This window comes from Triticum aestivum, chromosome 6D (assembly GCF_018294505.1).
Source record: "Triticum aestivum cultivar Chinese Spring chromosome 6D, IWGSC CS RefSeq v2.1, whole genome shotgun sequence".
NCBI classification, from domain to species: domain Eukaryota; kingdom Viridiplantae; phylum Streptophyta; class Magnoliopsida; order Poales; family Poaceae; genus Triticum; species Triticum aestivum.
In genome coordinates this window covers 348,064,137-348,087,120 of record NC_057811.1, presented here as the reverse complement: position 1 = coordinate 348,087,120, position 22,984 = coordinate 348,064,137, and the positions used below count along the sequence as shown (strand labels likewise).

Genomic DNA, 22,984 nt, shown 5'->3' with positions numbered 1-22,984 from the left:
AACACACGTACAGCCCGGGGACGTCTCCTCCTTATTGATCCAGCAAGGGGAGATGAGAAGTTGAGGGAGAACTCCAGCAGCACGACGGCGTGGTGGCAATGGAGCTCGTGGTTCTCAGGCAGAGCTTCGCTAAGCACTACGGAGGAGGAGGAGGAGGAGTATGAGGAGGGAGGGCTGCGCCAGGGAAGAGGTGCGGCTGCCCTCCCACCCCTCCACTATATATAGGGGCAAGGGGAGAGGGGGAGGCGCCCTAGGGTTTCCCCTAGGGGGCGGCGGCCAAGCAGATTGGATCTCCCTAGGGAAAATCCTAGGGAGACTTGCCCCCCAAGCCAAGCAGGTGGAGGCTTGCCTCCCAAGCCAGGTGGAGGCGCCCCACCTCCCCAAGTAACGTGGGAAAGGGTGTGGGGGGCGCACCACCCCTTAGTGGGCTGGTTTGCCCCTTCCCCTTTGGCCCATGAGGCCCTCCAACACTTGCCGGGGCTCCCGAAACACCTTTCGGTCATGCTGGCCATAGCCTGGTACCCCCGGAACACTTCCGGACTCCAATACCCTTCGTCCAATATATCAATCTTCACCGCCGGACCATTCCGGAACTCCTCATGATGTCCGGGATCTCATCTGGGACTCCGAACAACCTTCGGTAACCACATACTATTTCCCATAACAACTCTAGCGTCACCGAACCTTAAGTGTGTAGACCCTACGGGTTCGGGAACCATGCAGACATGACCGAGACACCTCTCCGGCCAATAACCAATAGTGGGATCTGGATACCCATATTGGCTCCCACATGTTCCACGATGATCTCATCGGATGAACCACGATGTCGGGTATTCAATCAATCCCGTATACAATTCCCTTTGTCAATCGGTATGTTACTTGCCCGAGATTCGATCGTCGGTATCCCAATACCTCGTTCAATCTCGTTACCGGCAAGTCACTTTACTCATTCCGTAATGCATGATCCCGTGACTAACTACTTAGTCACATTGAGCTCATTATGATGATGCATTACCGAGTGGGCCCAGAGATACCTCTCCGTCATACGGAGTGACAAATCCCAGTCTCGATTCGTGCCAACCCAACAGACACTTTCAGAGATACCTGTAATGCACCTTTATAGCCACCCAGTTACGTTGTGACATTTGGTACACCCAAAGCATTCCTACGGTATCCGGGAGTTGCACAATCTCATGGTCTAAGGAAATGATACTTGACATTAGAAAAGCTCTTAGCAAACGAACTACACGATCTTGTGCTATGCTTAGGATTGGGTCTTGTCCATCACATCATTATCCTAATGATGTGATCCCGTTATCAATGACATCCAATGTCCATGGTCAGGAAACCATAACCATCTATTGATCAACGAGCTAGTCAACTAGAGGCTTACTAGGGACATGTTGTGGTCTATGTATTCACACATGTATTACGGTTTCCGGTTAATACAATTATAGCATGAACAATAGACAATTATCATGAACAAGGAAATACAATAATAACCATTTTATTATTGCCTCTAGGGCATATTTCCAACAATAGTTGCATTTATTAAATGAGGATCAACGAGCCAGAAAATATGCCACATGTAGGTAAGACTTCGTGGAAGATTTTGGTGTAAGTCGAGACATTAGTTCGTGTCACCGAGGAAAAACAACATGTGCCTTTTGTTCTTGAGTACTAACACTAGTAGAAAAAGGGCCTTTAGTCCCGGTTCATAAGGGCCTTTAGTCCCGGTCGTTACTAAAGCCTCCCCCTTTAGTCCTGGTTCTTACACGAACCGGGACTAAAGGCCCTCCACGTGGCCGCTGCCTGGAGGTCCACCTTTAGTCCCGGTTGGTAACACCAACCGGTACTAAAGGAAATTTTATGATTTTTTTTGAATTTTTTTTCAAATTTCTGAATTATTTTAACCTCTAATCTCTAATCACCCCTCATCATTCCAAATCATCTAACTTCCCGGACGGTCACCCATCCTCTCACTACTTCAGCCTGAGCACGCTTAACTTCCGGGTTCTATTCTTCCTCGTTTCCAAGTCTGCACTTGTTTTCCTGACAATATTAAGATGTCAATCCTATTAACCATCAGGAATTTAGCTTGAGCATGAAGTCACACATTTTACTGTTTGAGTTTGAAACTATTGTTCTAAAAAACAATAATTATTTAGTAACACTAATATTTCTTGAATAAGTAGTTTGACCACGGTTTGACCACAGTTTGACCACGGTTTGACCAGATTTGACCAAAATTCAAAAAAACTGAAAGAATTATTTAGTAACACTAATATTGGTCTTCCCCATAAAGATAGATTAGTACTTGGAAGGTTCAGATGAAGGAAGGGCTGAAACAAGGCAAAAACTATTCAATGGGGTAAATAAATATGAGCAATCCGTGAGAATAGCAAACCCCTATCTCTTAAAAAGAAGAAGATAGATAGGTCCACGAGTTGAGACAGAGAAGTTCTAACTAATCAAGTAGGAGTTTACCCTACTCGGCATTTCACGAGTTATGAAAATGCAAAATTAGTTTGACCATTGTTTGACCACAGTTTGACCAGATTTGACCAAAATTCAAAAAAACTGAAATAATTATTTAGTAACACTAATATTCTTGAATAATTATTTAGTAACACTAATACTTCTTGAATAAGTAGTTTGACCAGATTTAACAAAAATTCAAAAAAAACAGAAATTTGAGCATAACTTTTTTTCCTTTTAGAATTTGAGGATTCTAAAAATTTGTAAACAGGCCATAGGCCGTCAAAATCGGATGCGGATTTTTGTGCTGAACATTTTGATATATTATACGTTTTTTTCTGACATCGTATGCAAAAGTTATAGCCGTTTTACATTTTCCCTACATTTTTTGCAAAACATGTCCAAATTTAAGTTTTTAAATTTTCCTAACTAGTACATGTAGTAACATAACTACATCTGGAAGGATTTTAATTTTTGAAGTTTTTATCATTTTCTTTTGCTTTTTACAAAACTAAAAAGGCGATCCACAGGGGGGTAGAGTTTGAAAATGGGACCTTTAGTACCGGTTCGTGCCATGAACCGGTACTAATGCCTCAAACCCCATTAGTACCGGTTGGTGGGTCGAACCGGGACTAAAGGTCTAACCTTTAGTACCGGTTGGTGCCACGAACCGGTACTAATGGGCATCGCACCCTTTAGTCCCGGCTCGTGGCACCAACCGGGACTAAAGGTCCCATTTAAACCGGGACTAATGCCTATACGGTGCCCTAGCCGCTCGAACCGGGACTAATGCTCACATTAGTCCCGGTTCGTAATGCAACCGGGATTAATGCTCTTTTCTGGCCGAACCAAAGCCCTGTTTTCTACTAGTGTAAGGCCATAATATTGGGCATCAAATCATAAATACAGTGAAACGTATGATATCAAATGGGAAACTAAGTCGGGAGTAACTAGAATATAGTTGTGTTTGGTGTTGTGGTAGAATTTTAGGATGGTCCTAATTATTGTGAATCCATTTTGCATCATCCGATGATTGTTAAATGGACTTTTCTCATTATACAAAGAACTAAATAAGGAAATAATTATGTTGTAAAGCATGGTGCTAAACTTTGAAATATATCATACCTACTGCTGAAATTTCCATGTGTTTTTACTACATGGCACATGCTTGCCATTTTTATAGCTAATCAACATGGGTACTAACTACTGAATAGACGTTCCGTTTTCTTATACAATGCCACAAATTCAAATTACAAGTATCAAGGTAAAATTTAATGGCTGCTTTGCAGGCCAACTTTTCCTTTCGTTAACCAGTATCATTAATACGCCACATCCATGCAAGAAAGGAATTGGAAGGAACTAGCTAAGTGTCATTATAACTACATGCATGCAAGTATTAAGGCTAGTCATAGTGGGGAGTATCATATACTAGTAGCATGCATGTGATACTAGTGTATGATACTACCTCCATAGTGCATAGTATCATAAAGTAGTATTATAGATGATCATATTTATTGTCATGTATGACACAAAGTAGAATAGCATTTAACATAATACGGTATCTACCTATGTTACTCTAACCCTCTCTCTCTTCTTTAATTGTGTGCCACATAAGCATGTTTGCTAGTCCCAAGTGCATGTTACCGGTTATGTTACCCCAACTATGGCCAGGCTAAACAAGTTGCTACTACGTGGAAACATCATTAAAAAAATCTCGATTAATGTTGGTGGTCTTGTATAAATGTAAAATGTTTTTTCATAGTGGCCTTGTATAAGTAAATGCAAGGGGTACTAGTATGAATTAAACAGTACATACCAAAGCAAAACAACGAAGCCATGCTGAAAGATCGTGGATGTCGCCTAGAGGGGGGGTGAATAGGCGCTTTAAAATAATTACGGTTTAGGCTTGAACAAATGCGGAATAAACCTAGCGGTTAATATGTCAAGCACAAAATCTACAACAACTAGGCTCACCTATGTGCACCAACAACTTATGCTAAGCAAGATAAACAACTAGGTGATAGCAAGATATATAACAAGAAACAATATGGCTATCACAAAGTAAAGTGCATAAGTAAAGGGCTCGGGTAAGAGATAACCAAGGCACGCGGAGACGATGATGTATCCCGAAGTTCACACCCTTGCGGATGCTAATCTCCGTTTGGAGCGGTGTGGAGGCACAATGCTCCCCAAGAAGCCACTAGGGCCACCGTAATCTCCTCACGCCCTCGCACAATGCAAGATGCCGTGATTCCACTAAGGGACCCTTGAGGGCGGTCACCGAACCCGTACAAATGGCAACCCTTGGGGGCGGTCACCGAACCCGTACACTTTGGCAACCCTTGGGGGCGGTCACCGGAACCCGTCAAATTGCTCGGGGCGATCTCCACAACCTAATTGGAGACCCCGACGCTTGCCCGGAGCTTTACACCACAATGATTGAGCTCCGAACACCACCAATCGTCTAGGGCGCCTAAGCAGCCAAGAGGAACAAGCTCAAGGGTACCAAGCACCCAAGAGTAATAAGCTTCTCAACTTGTAACTTCCACGTATCACCGTGGAGAACTCAAACCGATGCACCAAATGCAATGGCAAGGGCACACGGAGTGCCCAAGTCCTTCTCTCTCAAATCCCACCGAAGCAACTAATGCTAGGGAGGAAAATGAGAGGAAGAACAAGAAGGAGAACACCAAGAACTCCAAGATCTAAATCCAATGGGTTCCCCTCACATAGAGGAGAAAGTGATTGGTGGAAATGTGGATCTAGATCTCCTCTCTCTTTTCCCTCAAAAACTAGCAAGAATCCATGGAGGGATTGAGAGTTAGCAAGCTCGAAGAAGGTCAACAATGGGGGAAGAACACGAGCTCAAAGGATAAGGTTCATTGGGGAAGAAGACCTCCTTATATAGTGGGGGGGAACAATCCAACCGTTACCCCCCACACCAGCTCCGCAGAGAGCGGTACTACCGCCTGGCCAGCGGTACTACCGCTCCCCCTCGCGGTACTGCCGCTGGGCCCAGAGCGGTACTACCGCGGTGGTCAGGGCGGTACTACCGCATATGAGCGGTACTACGGCCCCCACTGTCGCGGCTAGTACCGTAAAACCCGACACGAAAAAAGACCCCTCGAATCGAGGCGGTACTAGCACGAGACCGCAGCGGTACTACGGCTGAGGGATACCAGCGGTACTACCGCTCTGGAGCGGTACTACTGCTTGTAGCACCCAAGCGGTACTACCGCTCCGGCCCGCGGTACTACCGCTAGGAAACCAAAACTGCCATAACTTCTGCATATGAGCTCCGAATTGAGCAAACTCAAGCTTGTTGGATAGAGGAAGACGAGTAGCATCAAAACAGCGACTAGTTATAGTAAGAAGAGGCAGGGGAGATATGCCAACAAATAGAGGAGTGAAACCTCCAACCGAGAAGAACCGGCATAACCTCCAACATCGAAAACATCATAGAAGATGCGAGTGAACTCCGTTTTCGATGAACTCGAGCTTGTCATCAAGATGACCATAAGCTCCAAAACTCACAAAGATAAGAACCAAATAAGAACCAATAAAGATGATGCAAGGATGCAATGGTTTGAGCTCTCTATGAACGATACGATCAAGCTACTCATCGAGAGCCCCCCTTGATAGTACGGCAATCGATCCTATAACCCGGTCTCCCAACTACCATCATGAGACCGGTAAAATAGAAAACCTATCAAGAGCAAACCTTTGCCTTGCACATGGTCCACTTGAGCTAGATGATGACGATCTTGACTCCCTCAAGTTGGACCACCTTTCTTGGTTGCGTTGGCTCGATGAAGACTAGTTGATTGCTCCCCCATGCTCCACTATGGGTGAGCCACTCTTCCGCACATCTTCACAAGTCCATTGTCACCACAATGGACGGCAAGATTCAAGCATTTGATCTCTTCATGATGCTTCACTTGAACACACCATGGGATCGCTTGATCCCTCTCGGTACATCTTCTATGCTTTGTGAGTTTATCAAGTTGATTCACTCTTGACTTAGTCTTGATCAACCAACTCTCTTCATTTGGATGATGTCTTGAAGATATACATGAATGATCACACAATCTTCTTTTCCAAGACATGCTTGCAATAAGCTCAACTCTCACATGACCAATCTTTGGATAATTCCTTAATAACACCTTGGTCACCACATAAACTCCTTGAAACCAACACATGAACTTCAAGAAATGCCTATGGACACATCCTTCAAATATAACTCAAGGCAACCATTAGTCCATAGATATTGTCATCAATTACCAAAACCAAACATGGGGCACCGCATGTTTTTTCACATGCGTGAATATTTAGAATTTCAGAAGGAAAAAATCATCTAATAATAAGGCAAGCCTATAGAAGCCCTACATGAATTTTTGGAAGCCAAAGGAAAATAAATAAAATTATTATGAATTTCTTTTAAACATACGGAAAACGGGGGTAAAAAATATTCTATAGACGGCTCAGAGGTACGAGGGACAAATTCTAACTAAATAGAAAAGCCAAAAAAATGTATTTATACATCGTTGTGGTACCTTGGTCTGAAAATGATGCGTACTGATTTTAATTTGATGAAGTGATTTGATTTTCATGTATTTCAGTGGTACTCCCTCTGTTCCAAAATAGATGACCCAACTTTATACTAACTTTTATGTAAGTATAATTGCTAGCACTTCTGCCCAAAAAATAAACTGGTAATGTTATCTGGCGAACGTCAACTCGGTGGGTGATGGCAAGCGAAGGTTCTTTTTGCTGACAGTTTTAGTTGCTTCACAAGATCAAACGGTGGCAGTTTTAAACAAAATTGCATTCTTCTGAAGAAACCATCATGTTTTTCTTTTGAAGAAGAAGTTGTCATCCCCTCACAACAAAAACCGTAAGCAAAATTGTTTGAAATGTCATCCCCTCCCAGCGAACGTTCGCTAGCTAAGATGGTCGGAACAAATACTACTAGTACTTAGTTGTCACATCTCTTACAGCATCCGTGAAAATTTATCTGTATATGGTTTGTGTAGCGTATCTGGCTAAAAGCCAAGATACAGATGGTGTCCAGCTTTTTCATGGGTAGAGTTATAAGAAACACAGCAATTTATAATATATTAATAAAAGCACATATGCAAAACATAAGTTTAGCTCGTTTGTCTCTTAGCAGTGCAAAAGGTTGTTGAGGTGGATGTTAGGTGATAATTTTTAGATTACACAAGATTGATGCAATGTTCCAATGAATTTTGGTTTAGTGATTTTAAATAACGAGTATCCTGTGTGATGCAAGAATATGTAAAAAATTATAATCTTCCATAGAGATTGTAAAAGTTTTGAGTTGAAGAGGCTATTATTGTCCCACTGTTTTTTATTGAACAAAGGCAAAAGCTTTGTCTGTACCATTAATTATATAAAAAAATGGTTAGCCGGTTAATTGTGAAAATCGGGTGAACATTTATACATCGGTCAAGCTCACTCTCGTCGATACCGAATTAAAATCAACAAAAGCACACCAACCTCATAAACACAAACAAACGGGGAATCTATTTCATCAAAACTAGCTAGCCTCTCGTCACGGCCGGACAGAAGAAGACGAGACTGCAATGTGAGGAGCAGGCTTGGAATCCGGTGCAGAGGTGACAAAGCAAAAACTCCACAAGACCACACACCAATTGGTCCGCCCCGACGACTAGCGTCGAGGGCAACCTCCCCGCCCACGTCTACGAATGTGTAGTTCAGTTGTTAAAACCAAAGGAAGGATTGCAGTGTGGAAATATCAAATATACCTTTGCTGAACAAAAGGACAATATCGTTCATGATTAATCGAGTGTTTGAGATTTCAAGACCGAAGATATAGATTGTACTCCCTTGGAGTAGTAACCTAAAACGTCTTATAAAGTTTAGAGGGGTTATTTCATATTTCCTTTTTTTCTCCCTTTTTGAGGGGTCTGTATTTCACATTTCGGGATACAACACACACCGTGAAGAAAACGGTGAAACGTCTAGCTAGAACGACTTGCCACCCCAAGATGGCAGGCCTGGCATGGCGCGAAGCAAAAGCGCAAAGTAATTGGAAAAATGAAACGCTAGTACATGCCCATGTCTACGGGTGTTCTCTTCTGGCCAGGCATGGCCCACGCGTCGGAACGGAACGGCTAGGTCCAGCACTGCTCCACCCACAGGAGCGGCTCGTGCAGCGCGGCTTCGCCGCCGTCGTAGTCGTCGGCGGCCGTCGCCCAGGTACGCGAGCACCAGAGGCCGTCCCTCAGGTCGAGCAGAAGGTCGGGCAGGTCGAACAGAGCGTTCTCCTCGCCGCTAACGGCCGTACCGGAGCTTGCGGCCGATGTCTCCGTCGATGTCGTCGGCGTCTCCGTGGTCTCGGCGACGGAGGAGGAAGGCTCGCATTGGGCAGCGGCCAGGGCGGCCGCGGCCTGGATGTCGGCGGGGGAAGTGGAGGCCGGACGTGGGAGCGCGTCGGCGAGGTGCGGGAAGTTGAGGTGCGCGCGGCGGCCCTTGATGGCGACCGCGGCCACGTCGTGCGCGCGCGCGGCCATCTCCGCGGTCGGGAAGGTGCCGAGCCAGATGCGCGACTTCTTGCGCGGCTCTCGGATCTCCGACACCCACTTGCCCCAGCTCCGGCGACGCACGCCGCGGTACGACGGGTGCCTTCCGGCCGTGCGCTCCTCCCCGGCGGCGCAGCTGCTGCTCTCCTCGGCCCGGGCGGCGCCGTCGGCACCCTCCGTCTCTTGGCTGCCGGTGGCTGGAGCAACAGGAGAGGTGGCGGTCTGTCTCTTGCGCTTCAGATGCTTGGGCTCACTCTTGGACACGTCCTGTACGCCATTGATGACGGCTGAGTCGGAAGAGTAGGAGGAGGAAGAGGAGGTGGCGGGTGCATGGGTCGCGTCAGACTCCATGGCTCTAGTCCTCTCTACAAGCACCAGACAAGGCTCAAGGCTGGGGAAAGAAGGTGGTGTGGCGCGACTATAAATAGTGGATTGGTTAGTGGAAGCCTACGTTTTATTTTTCCCTAAACAAAAGATATCGCCACCATGCGGAGCTAAAAAATAAATAAAGCTGATGTTGTTGTTAGGATCTCCGGAATTAACAAATCGGCGCGAAATTCTGCAGCCAGTTAGATATTTGCAAGCTGGTGAGACCACCAACACATGGATGGCTTGCATTGGTGACGCTATACTAGACATAACCAAACAGCGACCGTCCAAATACCACCGGGCCAATTCAGAACTCCAGTTGTATAAGAAGCATATGCAGTCCGGCCAAATGATAATTTTCTTCTTCTTGTTGTTGTTTTATTTTACAACACAACATACACACGGCCACGCGAGTTTGGAGGAGGCAGCCGTCCTCCTCAGAGACGAGGACTACACCTCAACAACTAGCTGTTAAGTAGATGTCATCGAGAGCAAGACTCCTTCAATCAATCGGGCTGCTTGGTTCTACACCTTCCTGCAGGAAGGTGGTGGTTACTGTTTCGTGTGCCCACTTGCGCGGGACTGAGCTGCTTGCCGGTACAACTCAAGGATTTCGGGAACAACGATATTCGAACGGCAATGCCGCACCGGCCGTGGTGAGCAAGACCCGGAAGCAAGAGCCCGTGAGGAACGGTGGTGCGTCGTGCGCCTGGCAATTTCCTCAAAGTCTTCGCTTTACTATTGGTGCCGAGATGCCATCGAGCCATTAACAAGAGTAAGTTCCATTAACACGTTCCAGTCATACAACGACCCTGACTGACAGATCTGATACAAATAGGAATGCCTCAAGTTGCTGAGCGGTACAAAGATTAAATAAACAATAATGGAAAATGCACCAGCACACACACGACCAATTCACCCAACCAAGTCTGAAATATCAAGTCTGGGCTCCAAAATAATACTGCTGGTACACGACAGAGTAGGCAATAGGCCAACAAAAGGACGAATGATACTTATGGCTAACAACCTCATAATCTTAAGACGCCAAGAATAATAATACCGCGCATCAGATCAGCTACTTTAATTAAACGAGAAAGGAACAATAGAATGCAGTCGACTACTGCCGACTGTGCGCCCTTAACACCGCTGCCGGCGCCTCCTTACTGCTGGGCGCACTGCACACCCCTTGGTGCACCGCCTTCGTCATCGTCTTCCTCATCATATGCTTCTTGCCGCCTCTGATGCTGCCTGCGCCTCATCTCCTCTTCGATGTTCACGTCGTGCATGGTGGTCTCCTCGCACTGGTCCACGTCCATGTCCGACGACTGGCTCCCTGGCCTTGGCGGCAGGATCTTCTCAAGTGACTTGCATTGGCTAGGGGTCAGTACTCCGGGCTCAGGGAACTCCACGCTGAACTCGACAAACAGGCGACCCTTCATGAACGGCCGGCCGTGCTGGGGCATGCCCTCATCATTTATGGCCTTGTGCTGGCCTATTTTTTTGAAACAAAAGATCACATCAGTAATAAGTTCCAAAAAGGGGGGGAATTTTATCGACAGGATAGAGGAACTGGAAGGCAGATATCAACGAAGGGGCAAGGAAAAACAGATCCACAAGAGGAAATTGATGTACCAGGCTTGATGATCTCCCCAGGATTGGACTTGATCAGAAGCTGCCGACCATCAAGATGGGTCAGAACAAACTGAAAGCCACAGAGAGCCTCAGTCAGAGAGATCGTGTGCTCAACAAATAGGTCATCCGACTTCCTCTTGAATTTTGGGTGCTCTTTAAGTTGCAAGACAAAAACAATGTCTCCTGTCACTGTATCAGGCTGCAAAAGCATGAATCAGCATCGTTAGAAGGATACTCCTAGATAGTGTGCATGCAAGAGATGTGTGCATTTGACGCTTGTGTGTGTAAAAAAGACTCACAGCTTCGTCAGCTTCACCCTGGAATACAATCTTTTGGCCATGTTGCATTCCCTTCTCCACATGAACCTCCAAGACCTTCTTCTCCTGGGATACTTTGTTCCCTCTGCAGCTTGGGCATCTATCCTTGTCATTTATCATCTCGCCTGGACAGATGAAGAATTACAAAATTACTAAGGAAACAGATACAATCATTAAATAAAGAAGATAGAACAGAATCATACCTGATCCTCTGCATTCAGGGCAAACAGTATTCATCTGTTGGATCATGCCAGGTCCAATCTGTCTTGTTATCATCCTCATTCCTGCACCACGACAACCACTGCAAGTAGCCGTTGCCCCGCTCTTGGATCCCTTTCTGAAGGTACAACAGGATACAGTGAGATCCTTACCACTAATACAGGCATGGAAAAATAATCTTGTACAGAACAAGAGCTGCAGTACAAGTACAATTTGCAAGTTACATTGACAAGAGTAAAAACAAACAACATCAGAATCAGAAGCAAACAAATCTGCATCGATCCCAAGGGGCTAAATCAAAGCTTGCACCCTCACTCATGCAAAGATGAAATGCAGCAGTAGTCGTTACATGGCTATATTGTTCAACATACTCCACTTCCACTCCTCAATTAACTAGTACTCCCTCTGTGCGGAATTACTTGTCGCTCAAATATAAGTATCTAGCACTGAAATACATCTAGATACATCACTGAAATACATCTAGATACATCCATTGTAGCGACAACTAATTCCAGACGGAGGTAGTATAATTTTTAGGGAATAGTCAATTTCAAAATTATATACAGATATGCAATGAATAAAATCAAGTCACATCATTACATTTCTTCTTTCCACCACTACAACTACTTTTAATGCGAACAGAAACTGGGAAGTGAGCGCATATCAAAGGATAGGCGATTAGCTACCCCTTAAGAGCAAAAGAACACATCTTAACAGCCACTGACAACAATAAGAGGATTTGAGTGGAAGACAAACAAAAAATCCACAATCCAACAACTAACATCTTTCAGCAACCAGACCTGGTCAAAAGCATGTTTTACAGTTATTTTTTATCTCTAAAAATGGACAACAATCTACCCTCCAATAAGAAAAACTCTTTTGTTTGTAAGAAAGGAATGAGAGATGGATTAGAAAAAATATCCCCCTTTTTCTTTATCTTTTATTTTTATAGATTGGACATTTTATTTTATGGAAGAAAAACAAAAGGATTTAGTTCATATTCACGAAGCCCCAAATTTTTGGGCCGAGCTGGATTTGAACAGGCGTAGACATTGTACATACAACGAAAACGTGTGAAGATAAACAGAACAAGGTTCAACTTTTCGGCTGATGAAACAGAAAAGCAAAAATACCAGGCAATACATGAACTACATTACTTTTGTTACATAAAAAACTGATAGCTTGCATATTAATATCATGATGATTCAGCTCTAGAAATATTGCAAAACAAAGTTTTCTGAAACATGGGATCTCTTTCACCTCAATATTTCACGAGGACAGAAAGAGAGCAAGTTTGGGCTGTTCTACAGAAGCACCCATCATGGTTTTATATTAGACAGAGCGGAACTGTGTACACAAAGTCGGAGGTAATGACATTAACACCATATAACCATCTACACTTTGTTAGAATTCCTTCCTTAAGAAAGTAGTAGTAACACATATGCTCCAAATTTGAGCACAATAACTGCAGAAAGACAGTTTACCAACTAAGAACTTGCAAAAACTTACCCCTTGCATTTTCCACAAAGAACATTCCGTGATAAAGATAGCTTCTTGGTAGCACCATTGTACAAGTCTTCTAACGAAACCTTCATGGTATGCACCACATCTTCACCACGCTTTTGTCTGCGTCCTCTCGAGCTACCACCTTTTATCCATAAAATCACATGTAAGTGCATATGCATTTAATTATCACAAAGTGAGCGCATGACAATTTAACTCCCGCAAAGCAGGATAATGGAACAAAGAACAAAGAATTTCATATCATAGAACTACTACCTCCAAAGCCGCCGCCGCCACCCCCAAATAGCTGTTCGAATATGTCAAAGGGGCTATGCATATCAGCGCCGCCGCTGCCTCCCATCCCTTCTTTGATTGCATCTTCTCCATATTGGTCATAAATCTCCCTCTTTTCAGGGTCATTGAGAACATCATAAGCTTGTGCCAATTCTTTAAACTGCACAAGATACAAAGAAGTGTCAACAAACACCAATCTAACAATAGCAAAAGTAGGCACATACAGAAGTGCCTGCCACCACACCTTCTCAGGGTCTCCGCCCTTGTCAGGATGGTTTTTTATAGCAGCTTTCCGGTAAGCTTTCTTCAACTCATCCGGGGTTGCTGTCTTGGATACACCAAGCACCTCGTAGTACTTGGTGTTGTTGCTGGTCTTCCTTGGCATGCGTCCAAACATGGCTGGTAAATGGGCTTCCTGGGAGATGATAGCTTAAATAAGATCGCCAAGAGATAAAAGCACTAAATTCCAACATTTTTGCCAAAAGAAACCTATAGACAAGACTTGCAACTCTAAACATCGGTTGGCAAGTGATTAAAGAAAGGCAGCACATTTAAGTATAATGACAACAGGAATATGTTCTATCCCACAAACTACTAAACAATCAATCCTCTTTCTATGAAATCGTGACATGTATACTGGCGGGCTTTCTTGCCTAAACTAGTTCTCATAAAGGAAAGCATTGAGCAGTCAAGTTCAAAGGCATCCTGTTAAATTAGAGAGTATAGTACGAAAAAAGACGGCATTCGCAGGCATCAGGATACTAAGTTATGGCAAATCAAGTTAAACCACTACTACATGCATCTTATCCGCACAGCCACGAATCTAACCACCCCACCACAGAAATCGTTCGCCGCTCCTCGGATCCGCCGGACCAGGCAAGATCCGAAAGCCAACGAACGCACAGATCGAGCAGGAATCGGCTTATTTTATCTTCAAGATAACACGTCCGCGATCTGCCCGGGCACTGAGACGGAGAAAACCACGAAAGATTGGAGGTTTCATGGCGGATCCTTACCTGGACGGCGGCGCCTAGGGTTTGGAGGGCTCGGCGGGGGAGGAAGGCGAGAGGAAATCGTAGACGGCTCGAGCCAGAGGCGCAGGGAGAGAGAGGGCGGCCGCGACTGCGGTTGCTTGCCTTTAATACGGTCCGGCTGAGCCTCCTGCACGAATCTTGGTGGTGTGAACAGGCCGTGTGGAACGGAGACCACCGGAATCGGGTGTGGTTCCGGCTCTTCGGTTGTTTAGGCGTGTCAGCGTGTGACGTTCTCTATCTCTACCGTCTGTTTTTTTTTTTTGAAAAAGTCCAAACAAACCCTGAATTTATAGACGAAAAACTGAATCGAACCCTGAACATTGAGCCCCTGAAATCGGCACAGCGATTGTTGACATGGCAGCGCAAACCCGGGATCGTCGGCTGCCGCCGGACGCTACTGGGCCGGCCCACCAGGCGAAGCGTGTTTTGTTTCCGTAACGTGCAACTTTAAAAAAATAACCACGAACCGCAACGTTGAGATTTGAAAATTTCCTTAAAAAGAAAAATTAAAACATTTTCTTGAAAAGTATCAAAATCTTTGAAATACGAACATTTTTTGGAAATTTCCGAATTACGAACTTTTTTGAAAACACAAACAAAATTTGAAATGTGAACCATTTTTTCAATCCCCAATTTTTTCCTAAAGTGCGAATAGTTTTTCAAAAACGAAAAGATTTGAATCCTAGACAAAGAGTTAGAAAGCATTCAGACGTTAAAGTTCTTTTCAGGTTTCAAAACTTGTTCCCAGTTTTAAAAAATATGTTTATGTTTCAAAAAAATCTTGTTTTGAAAAATTCTTCGAACTTTATAAAAATTGTTCAGGCTTCAAAAAATGTTCGTGTTTTCAAACTTTGTTCGTTTTATTCAGAAAGTGTTAGCACTTTAAATATGTTTGGGGATTTCAAAAATGGTTCACATTTTCAAAATTTCTTTCTGTTTTTCAAAAAAATGTTTGTAATTCATAAAATTGTTCACATTTGTGCAAAAAAAATGTTTGCAATTTGAGAAATTGTTTTTTCTTTGTTTGTATCTAAAAGTTGTTGACAATTTTCGAGAAAAAAATGAAACTTTTTAAAATATATATTTTCAAATCTTGACGTTGTGGTGTGTGGTTAAATAATTTTCTGCTTCTCATTTATCACCAAAAGACATCAGTTACACTGACTAGCGAGATGAGTTCAAAAGCACCACGTCCCAAGTTTGATTCCTTAGTTTCTTTATATTTGAAGTTAATCTTAGTTTTTTGGTATTCGAAGTTCAAGGTTCGATTTAGTTTTCATCTACAAGTTCAAGGTTTTTTCATACTTGTTTCTTTTTTAGCACACTACAATTGAGATGCTCCTACACGCATATATACAAGTTGGCGTCCCCGTGGGTAATTACTCTATCAGGGACGGCGATGTGCCAGCTTTAATACCCACGGGGAAGCTGGTGGGTCAAATATCTTATCCGGCACGCAAGACGGGGATGGGGATGTGATAGCACTACACGTGTATGTTACCCACCTTACCCATGAAGGCCTTACATGTGGGCTCTAAAATTAGTAGACCCTGTGTAATTCCCGCCCTTACCCTCCCAAATTTCCTCCCATCCCACCCCTTTGGCCAAAAAGCCCTAAGAAAACCCTAACCTAGCCACAACATATTATTTATTGTGTTGATTGCGTGCATGGGTTTCTCCATGGGATAAGAAAACCGACAGGGATGGGGATGGGAATATGTTTATCCCTGCTGACGAGTATGGAGATGGGGACGAGTATGAGAAGGCTGTCGCGGAGACGGGGATGGGAGTCCAATACCCGCTTGGGTAATCCTAATTGCTAGCCTGATATACACCCACCCCTATGAATATATGCACACACACACACCATACTCCTAGAAATATCTCTGAGATACTAAGCCGACACAAAAAAATTAGATGGACGAAGTCATCACATGCATCTCGTACCCAAGTCTTCTCCCATTGAACGAACGTCATCAAAAAGTCTGAAATAAATTCAGAAAAATACTAGCACCGGTACCAAGTCTATGACTTGAACTCTTGGTGGGTATCAAACACAATAAGCGTCGGTAGAATGGTGCTTGTTGGGCGTGTCCATCTGGCTTTTTCATTGTGTCAGTAGAAAAATACCAGCCCAGTTAACACCTCCCCAAGTGAAAATATCTATGTATCCTTCTAGTAGAAGCAATCTCTTTCCCTTTCATCAGCGATACGACCCCAGAGTGCTTCTCCTCTTGCCGCTCGTTCCTCTCCCACATGTTGCCTCACGCGCCCAGCTGCCCATGGACATGACCTGCCTTGATGCGGCGGTATTCATCTCCGCCTCCCACCTTCATCAAGATCTCCTCCTCCTCATCCACGGCCGTCTGCAAGAGCCAGAGCAGGGCACACTCTGCGGGGGAGGCACTGGCTCCGCCCAGCGGTAGGGCGCCCGTGTGGTATGGCGGCATGTGGAGATGTCGTGGGTGTATAGATGGATGCCGACAAAGTCAGGAACGCAGAATGGAGGATAAGGAGTACGGGGCTACGGTGATCTGTTGTGGGTGGGACTATGATTTTTGCGGGAAGAAGGAGGAGGCATATAGGTTGGTACAACATGAAGCATGTCATCATGGCTTCAAGGTCGCCCAAGCCAGGGAGCTCTCCAAGAAGGCCCTCTCTTTTCGTTGGCGCCATGGCCGTCCTGGGGGCCGCCTGCTTTGTGTCGGCTCCTACGAATCCCTCAAGGTCTCCGTCTGATTTTCTGCCCCTGGACCCTAAAGATTATGTGTAGTTAATTCTGTTTTATTATATTGTGTCAGTAATCAATTTCTTGAAACTGCTTGTTGTGTCGCTGTAACTGCAAGCAAATATACTTTTTGTCCCCTGCATTTTGCTCAATATTGATTGTGGGCAACGAAGTACAGGAATTCACGGGCCGCCACACGTATGCAGATGGTTCTCCCAAGATTCATCAACTCCCATGTCCACCTAATATAGTGATGCCGGAAGAGTCAAAAAATTCAGAGTTAAGGGCACATAGTCTGCATGAGCTACTTTCCAATTTTGTATGCAGTCTTTTGGATATCAACACTACAAAAAAGACACATCTGTGACATTTTGGGTCGAGCGAAAAAAAATTCTGCCATGCTTATGACACTTCTATGACGATAATTGTGACAAAATCCGGTATCATCATAGATGTGGTGGGCTCCTAATTCTATGACAAAAATCATGACAGAAAATGGATTTTTCGTCCTGGGCGGGCCGGAGACGCAGCTGCATGACATTCTTTGGGCCGTCCATGACGGAAAAAACCGTGGTAGAAGCGAGGGCGAGGAAATTATCGGGGAGTTCCCGGTTACGGTGGGTGGTCGGGGTCGAGCGATGCACGGAGGTTTGCGCGTTTCTCTCGTACACGTACGCGCGCGCGTGTGAGGCGTTGCGCTCTAACTAAACCCGAGCGAGGCGTTCGCCTACTGAACCCGAGCGATTGCACTGCAGGCTACGCGTTACTGAACCCGAGCGATTGATCGATGGCTGTTAAATGAACCCGGTCGAGCGATTCCTTCGCTACTGCTGCTAACTGAAGACGATCGAACCTTCTGCCTCTTGATGAACAGTGAGCGTTGTTGCGGGTTTGGATGAACAGTTCCCGGTGGGGGTTGGATGAATAGGAACCCATGGTAGTAGAGGCCGTTGCCGCTGGATGAACAGGACCCCATCGATCGAATCGGTGGAGGGGTGGATGAACATGACCCCGTGGAGGGGTGGATGAACAGGACCCCCCCGGAGCGCTGGATGAACAGTAGCCGATGGAGGGCTGGATGACACTAACCCATGGAGGGGTGGTTGAACAGGCCCCCGTGGAGAGGGCTGGTTGAACAGTGTAGGGGAACGTAGTAATTTCAAAAAAAAAATCCTACGCACACGCAAGATCATGGTGATGCATAGCAACGAGAGGGGAGAGTGTGTCCACGTACCCTCGTAGACCGAAAGCGGAAGCGTTAGCACAACACGGTTGATGTGGTCGTACGTCTTCACGATCCGACCAATCAAGTACCGAACGCACGGCACCTCCGAGTTCAGCACACGTTCAACTCGATGACGTCCCTCGAACTCCGATCCAGCCGAGCTTTGAGGGAGAGTTTCGTCAGCACGACGGCGTGGTGACGATGATGATGTTCTACCGACGCAGGGCTTCGCCTAAGCACCGCTACGATATGACCGAGGTGGATTATGGTGGAGGGGGCCACCGCACACGGCTAAGAGATCCAAGGGATCAATTGTTGTGTCTCTAGGGGGTGCCTCCCTCCCGTATATAAAGGAGTGGAGGAGGGGGGGCGGCCACCCTTGGCGCGCCCCATGAGGAGTCCTACTCCCACCGGGAGTAGGACTCCCCCCTTCCATGTTGGAGTAGGAGAGGAGAGGGAAGGGGAGAGAGAGGGAAAGGAAAGGGGGGGGGGGCGGCGCCCCCCTCCTTGTCCAATTCGGACTTGGGGCGGGGGGGAGGGGCGCGCGGCTGCCCCTTGGACGCCTCTCCTCTTCCACCACTTGGGCCCGTGAGGCCCAATAACCTCCGGGGGGGTTCCGGTAACCCCCCAGTACTCCGGTATATATCCGATAACCCCCGGAACCATTCCGGTGTCCAAATATAGTCGTCCAATATATCAATCTTCATGTCTCGACCATTTCGAGACTCCTCGTCATGTCCGTGACCACATCCGGGACTCCGAACTACCTTCGGTACATCAAAACACATAAACTCATAATATAATCGTCATCAAACTTTAAGCGTGCGGACCCTACGGGTTCGAGAACTATGTAGACATGACCGAGACACGTCTCCGGTCAATAACCAATAGCGGAACCTGGATGCTCATATTGGCTCCCACATATTGTACGAAGATCTTTATCGGTCAAACCACATAACAACATGCGTTGTTCCCTTTGTCATCGGTATGTTACTTGCCCGAGATTCGATCGTCGGTATCTCAATACCTAGTTCAATCTCGTTACCGGCAAGTCTCTTTACTCGTTCCGTAATACATCATCCTGCAACTAACTTATTAGTTGCAATGCTTGCAAGGCTTAAGTGATGTGCATTACCGAGTGGGCCCAGAGATACCTCTGCGACAATCGGGGTGACAAATCCTAATCTCGAAATACACCAACCCAACAAGTACCTTCGGAGACACCTGTAGAGCACCTTTATAATCACCCAGTTACGTTGTGACGTTTGGTAGCACACAAAGTGTTCCTCCGGTAAACGGGAGTTGCATAATCTCGTAGTCATAGGAACATGTATAAGTCATGAAGAAAGCAATTGCAACATACTAGACAATCAAGTGCTAAGCTAATGGAATGGGTCAAGTCAATCACATCATTCTCCTAATGATGTGATCCCGTTAATCAAATGACAACTCTTTGTCTATGGCTAGGAAACATAACCATCTTTGATTAACGAGCTAGTCAAGTAGAGGCATACTAGTGACACTCTGTTTGTCTATGTATTCACACATGTATCATGTTTCCGGTTAAGACAATTCTAGCATGAATAATAAACATTTATCATGATATAAGGAAATAAATAATAACTTTATTATTGCCTCTAGGGCATATTTCCTTCAGTCTCCCACTTGCACTAGAGTCAATAATCTAGATTACACGGTAATGATTCTAACACCCATGGAGCCTTGGTGCTGATCATGTTTTGCTCGTGGAAGAGGCTTAGTCAATGGGTATGCAACATTCAGATCCGTATGTATCTTGCAAATCTCTATGTCTCCCACCTGGACTTGATCCCGGATGGAGTTGAAGCGTCTCTTGATGTGCTTGGTTCTCTTGTGAAATCTGGATTCCTTTGCCAAAGCAATTGCACCAGTATTGTCACAAAAGATTTTCATTGGACCCGATGCACTAGGTATGACACCTAGATCGGATATGAACTCCTTCATCCGGACTCCTTCATTTGCTGCTTCCGAAGCAGCTATGTACTCTGCTTCACATGTAGATCCCGCTACGACGCTTTGTTTAGAACTGCACCAACTGACAGCTCCACCGTTCAATATAAACACGTATCCGGTTTGCGATTTAGAATCGTCCGGATCAGTGTCAAAGCTTGCATCGACGTAACCATTTACGACGAGCTCTTTGTCACCTCCATAAATGAGAAACATATCCTTAGTCCTTCTCAAGTATTTCAGGATGTTCTTGACCGCTGTCCAGTGATCCACTCATGGATTACTTTGGTACCTCCCTGCTAAACTAATAGCAAGGCACACATCAGGTCTGGTACACAGCATTGCATACATGATAGAGCCTATGGCTGAAGCATAGGGAAGATCTTTCATTTTCTCTCTATCTTCTGCAGTGGTCGGGCATTGAGTCTTACTCAACTTCACACCTTGTAACACAGGCAAGAACCCTTTCTTTGCTTGATCCATCTTGAACTTCTTCAAAACTTTGTCAAGGTATGTGCTTTGTGAAATTCCTATTAAGCGCCTTGATCTATCTCTATAGATCTTGATGCCCAATATATAAGCAGCTTCACCGAGGTCCTTCATTGAAAAACTCTTATTCAAATATCCCTTTATGCTATCCAGAAATTATATATCATTTCCGATCAACAATATGTCATCCACATATAATATTAGAAATGCTACAGAGCTCCCACTCACTTTCTTGTAAATACAGGCTTCTCCAAAAGTTTGTATAAAACCATATGCTTTGATCACACTATCAAAACGTTTATTCCAATTCCGAGAGGCTTGCACCAGTCCATAAATGGATCGCTGGAGCTTGCACACTTTGTTAGCTCCCTTTGGATCGACAAAACCTTCCGGTTGCATCATATACAACTCTTCTTCCAGAAATCCATTCAGGAATGCAGTTTTGACATCCATTTGCCAAATTTCATAATCATAAAATGCGGCAATTGCTAACATGATTCGGACAGACTTAAGCATCGCTACGGGTGAGAAAGTCTCATCGTAATCAATCCCTTGAACTTGTTGAAAACCTTTTGCAACAAGTCGAGCTTTATAGACAGTAACATTACCGTCGGCGTCAGTCTTCTTCTTGAAGATCCATTTATTTTCAATGGCTTGCCGATCATCGGGCAAGTCAAGCAAAGTCCACACTTTGTTCTCATACATGGATCCCATCTCAGATTTCATGGCCTCAAGCCATTTTGCGGAATCTGGGCTCACCATCGCTTCTTCATAGTTCGTAGGTTCGTTATGGTCTAGTAACATAACCTCCAGAACAGGATTGTCGTACCACTCTGGTGTGGATCTTACTCTGGTTGACCTACGAGGTTTAGTAACAACTTGATCTGAAGTTTCATGATCCTCATCATTAACTTCCTCACTAATTGGTGTAGACGTCATAGGAACCGGTTTCTGTGATGAACTATTTTCCAATAAGGGAGCAGGTATTGTTACCTCATCAAGTTCTACTTTCCTCCCACTCACTTCTTTCGAGAGAAACTCCTTCTCTAGAAAGGATCCATTCTTAGCAACGAATGTCTTGCCTTAGGATCTGTGATAGAAGGTGTACCCAACAGTTTCCTTTGGGTATCCTATGAAGACACATTTCTCCGATTTGGGTTCGAGCTTATCAGGTTGAAGCTTTTTCACATAAGCATCGCAGCCCCAAACTTTAAGAAATGACAACTGTGGTTTCTTGCCAAACCACAGTTCATAAGGCGTCGTCTCAACGGATTTTGATGGTGCCCTATTTAACGTGAATGCGGCCGTCTCTAAAGCATAATCCCAAAACAATAGCGGTAAATCAGTAAGAGACATCATAGATCGCACCATATCTAGTAAGTACGATTACGATGTTCGGACACACCATTACGCTGTGGTGTTCCGGGTGGCGTGAGTTGTGAAACTATTCCGCATTGTTTCAAATGTAGACCAAACTCGTAACTCAAATATTCTCCTCCACGATCAGATCGTAGAAACTTTGTTTTCTTGTTACGATGATTTTCAACTTCACTCTGAAATTCTTTGAACTTTTCAAATGTTTCAGACTTATGTTTCATTAAGTAGATATACCCATATTTGCTTAAATCATCTGTGAAGGTGAGAAAATAACGATACCCGCCGCGAGCCTCAACATTCATTGGACCACATACATCAGTATGTATGATATCCAATAAATCAGTTGCTCGCTCCATAGTTCCGGAGGACGGCGTTTTAGTCATCTTGCCCATGAGGCATGGTTCGCAAGTACCAAGTGATTCATAATCAAGTGATTCCAAGAGTCCATTAGTATGGAGTTTCTTCATGCGCTTTACACCAATATGACCCAAACGGCAGTGCCACAAATAAGTTCCACTATCATTATCTACTCTGCATCTTTTGGCTTCAACATTATAAATATGTGTATCACTACTATCGAGATTCATCAAAAATAGACCACTCTTCAAGGGTGCATTACCATAAAAGATATTACTCATATAAATAGAACAACCATTATTCTCTGATTTAAATGAATAACCGTCTCGCATCAAACAAGATCCAGATATAATGTTCATGCTCAACGTGTTGGGGATCGTAGCAAAATTTTAAAATTTTCTACGCATCAC

The 22,984-nt window shown here is 44.8% G+C and overlaps 2 protein-coding genes across 2 annotated transcripts; both read right to left on the bottom strand.

The window, feature by feature from the left end:
• Nucleotides 1-8,238: 8,238 nt before the first annotated feature.
• On the bottom strand, nucleotides 8,239-9,502 carry LOC123141621 (ethylene-responsive transcription factor ERF038-like). The gene has a single exon (XM_044560715.1). It carries the CDS (start codon nucleotides 9,390-9,392, stop codon nucleotides 8,634-8,636), a length of 759 nt encoding a protein of 252 aa, XP_044416650.1. The 5' UTR covers nucleotides 9,393-9,502; the 3' UTR covers nucleotides 8,239-8,633.
• Nucleotides 9,503-10,324: 822 nt separating this feature from the next.
• Nucleotides 10,325-14,614, bottom strand: LOC123145046 (chaperone protein dnaJ A6). The gene is made up of 8 exons (XM_044564351.1): nucleotides 14,392-14,614; nucleotides 13,620-13,790; nucleotides 13,358-13,535; nucleotides 13,088-13,226; nucleotides 11,563-11,696; nucleotides 11,342-11,484; nucleotides 11,043-11,241; nucleotides 10,325-10,902 (listed from the first exon to the last, which is right to left on the bottom strand). The coding sequence occupies exons 2-8, from the start codon at nucleotides 13,770-13,772 to the stop codon at nucleotides 10,571-10,573; spliced, it is 1,278 nt and encodes a 425-aa protein (XP_044420286.1). The 5' UTR covers nucleotides 13,773-13,790; nucleotides 14,392-14,614; the 3' UTR covers nucleotides 10,325-10,570.
• Between the last annotated feature and the right edge of the window lie 8,370 nt (nucleotides 14,615-22,984).

Excerpts from the sequence above, each read along its gene's own strand:
- LOC123145046 (XM_044564351.1), bottom strand. The coding sequence starts at position 13,772 with ATGTTTGGACGCATGCCAAGGAAGACCAGCAACAACACCAAGTACTAC. Across the intron at positions 13,536-13,619 it reads AGGGCGGAGACCCTGAGAAG|TTTAAAGAATTGGCACAAGC; the intron begins GTGTGGTGGCAG and ends TATCTTGTGCAG. Across the intron at positions 10,903-11,042 it reads TGGGGAGATCATCAAGCCTG|GCCAGCACAAGGCCATAAAT; the intron begins GTACATCAATTT and ends TCAAAAAAATAG.
- LOC123141621 (XM_044560715.1), bottom strand. The coding sequence starts at position 9,392 with ATGGAGTCTGACGCGACCCATGCACCCGCCACCTCCTCTTCCTCCTCC.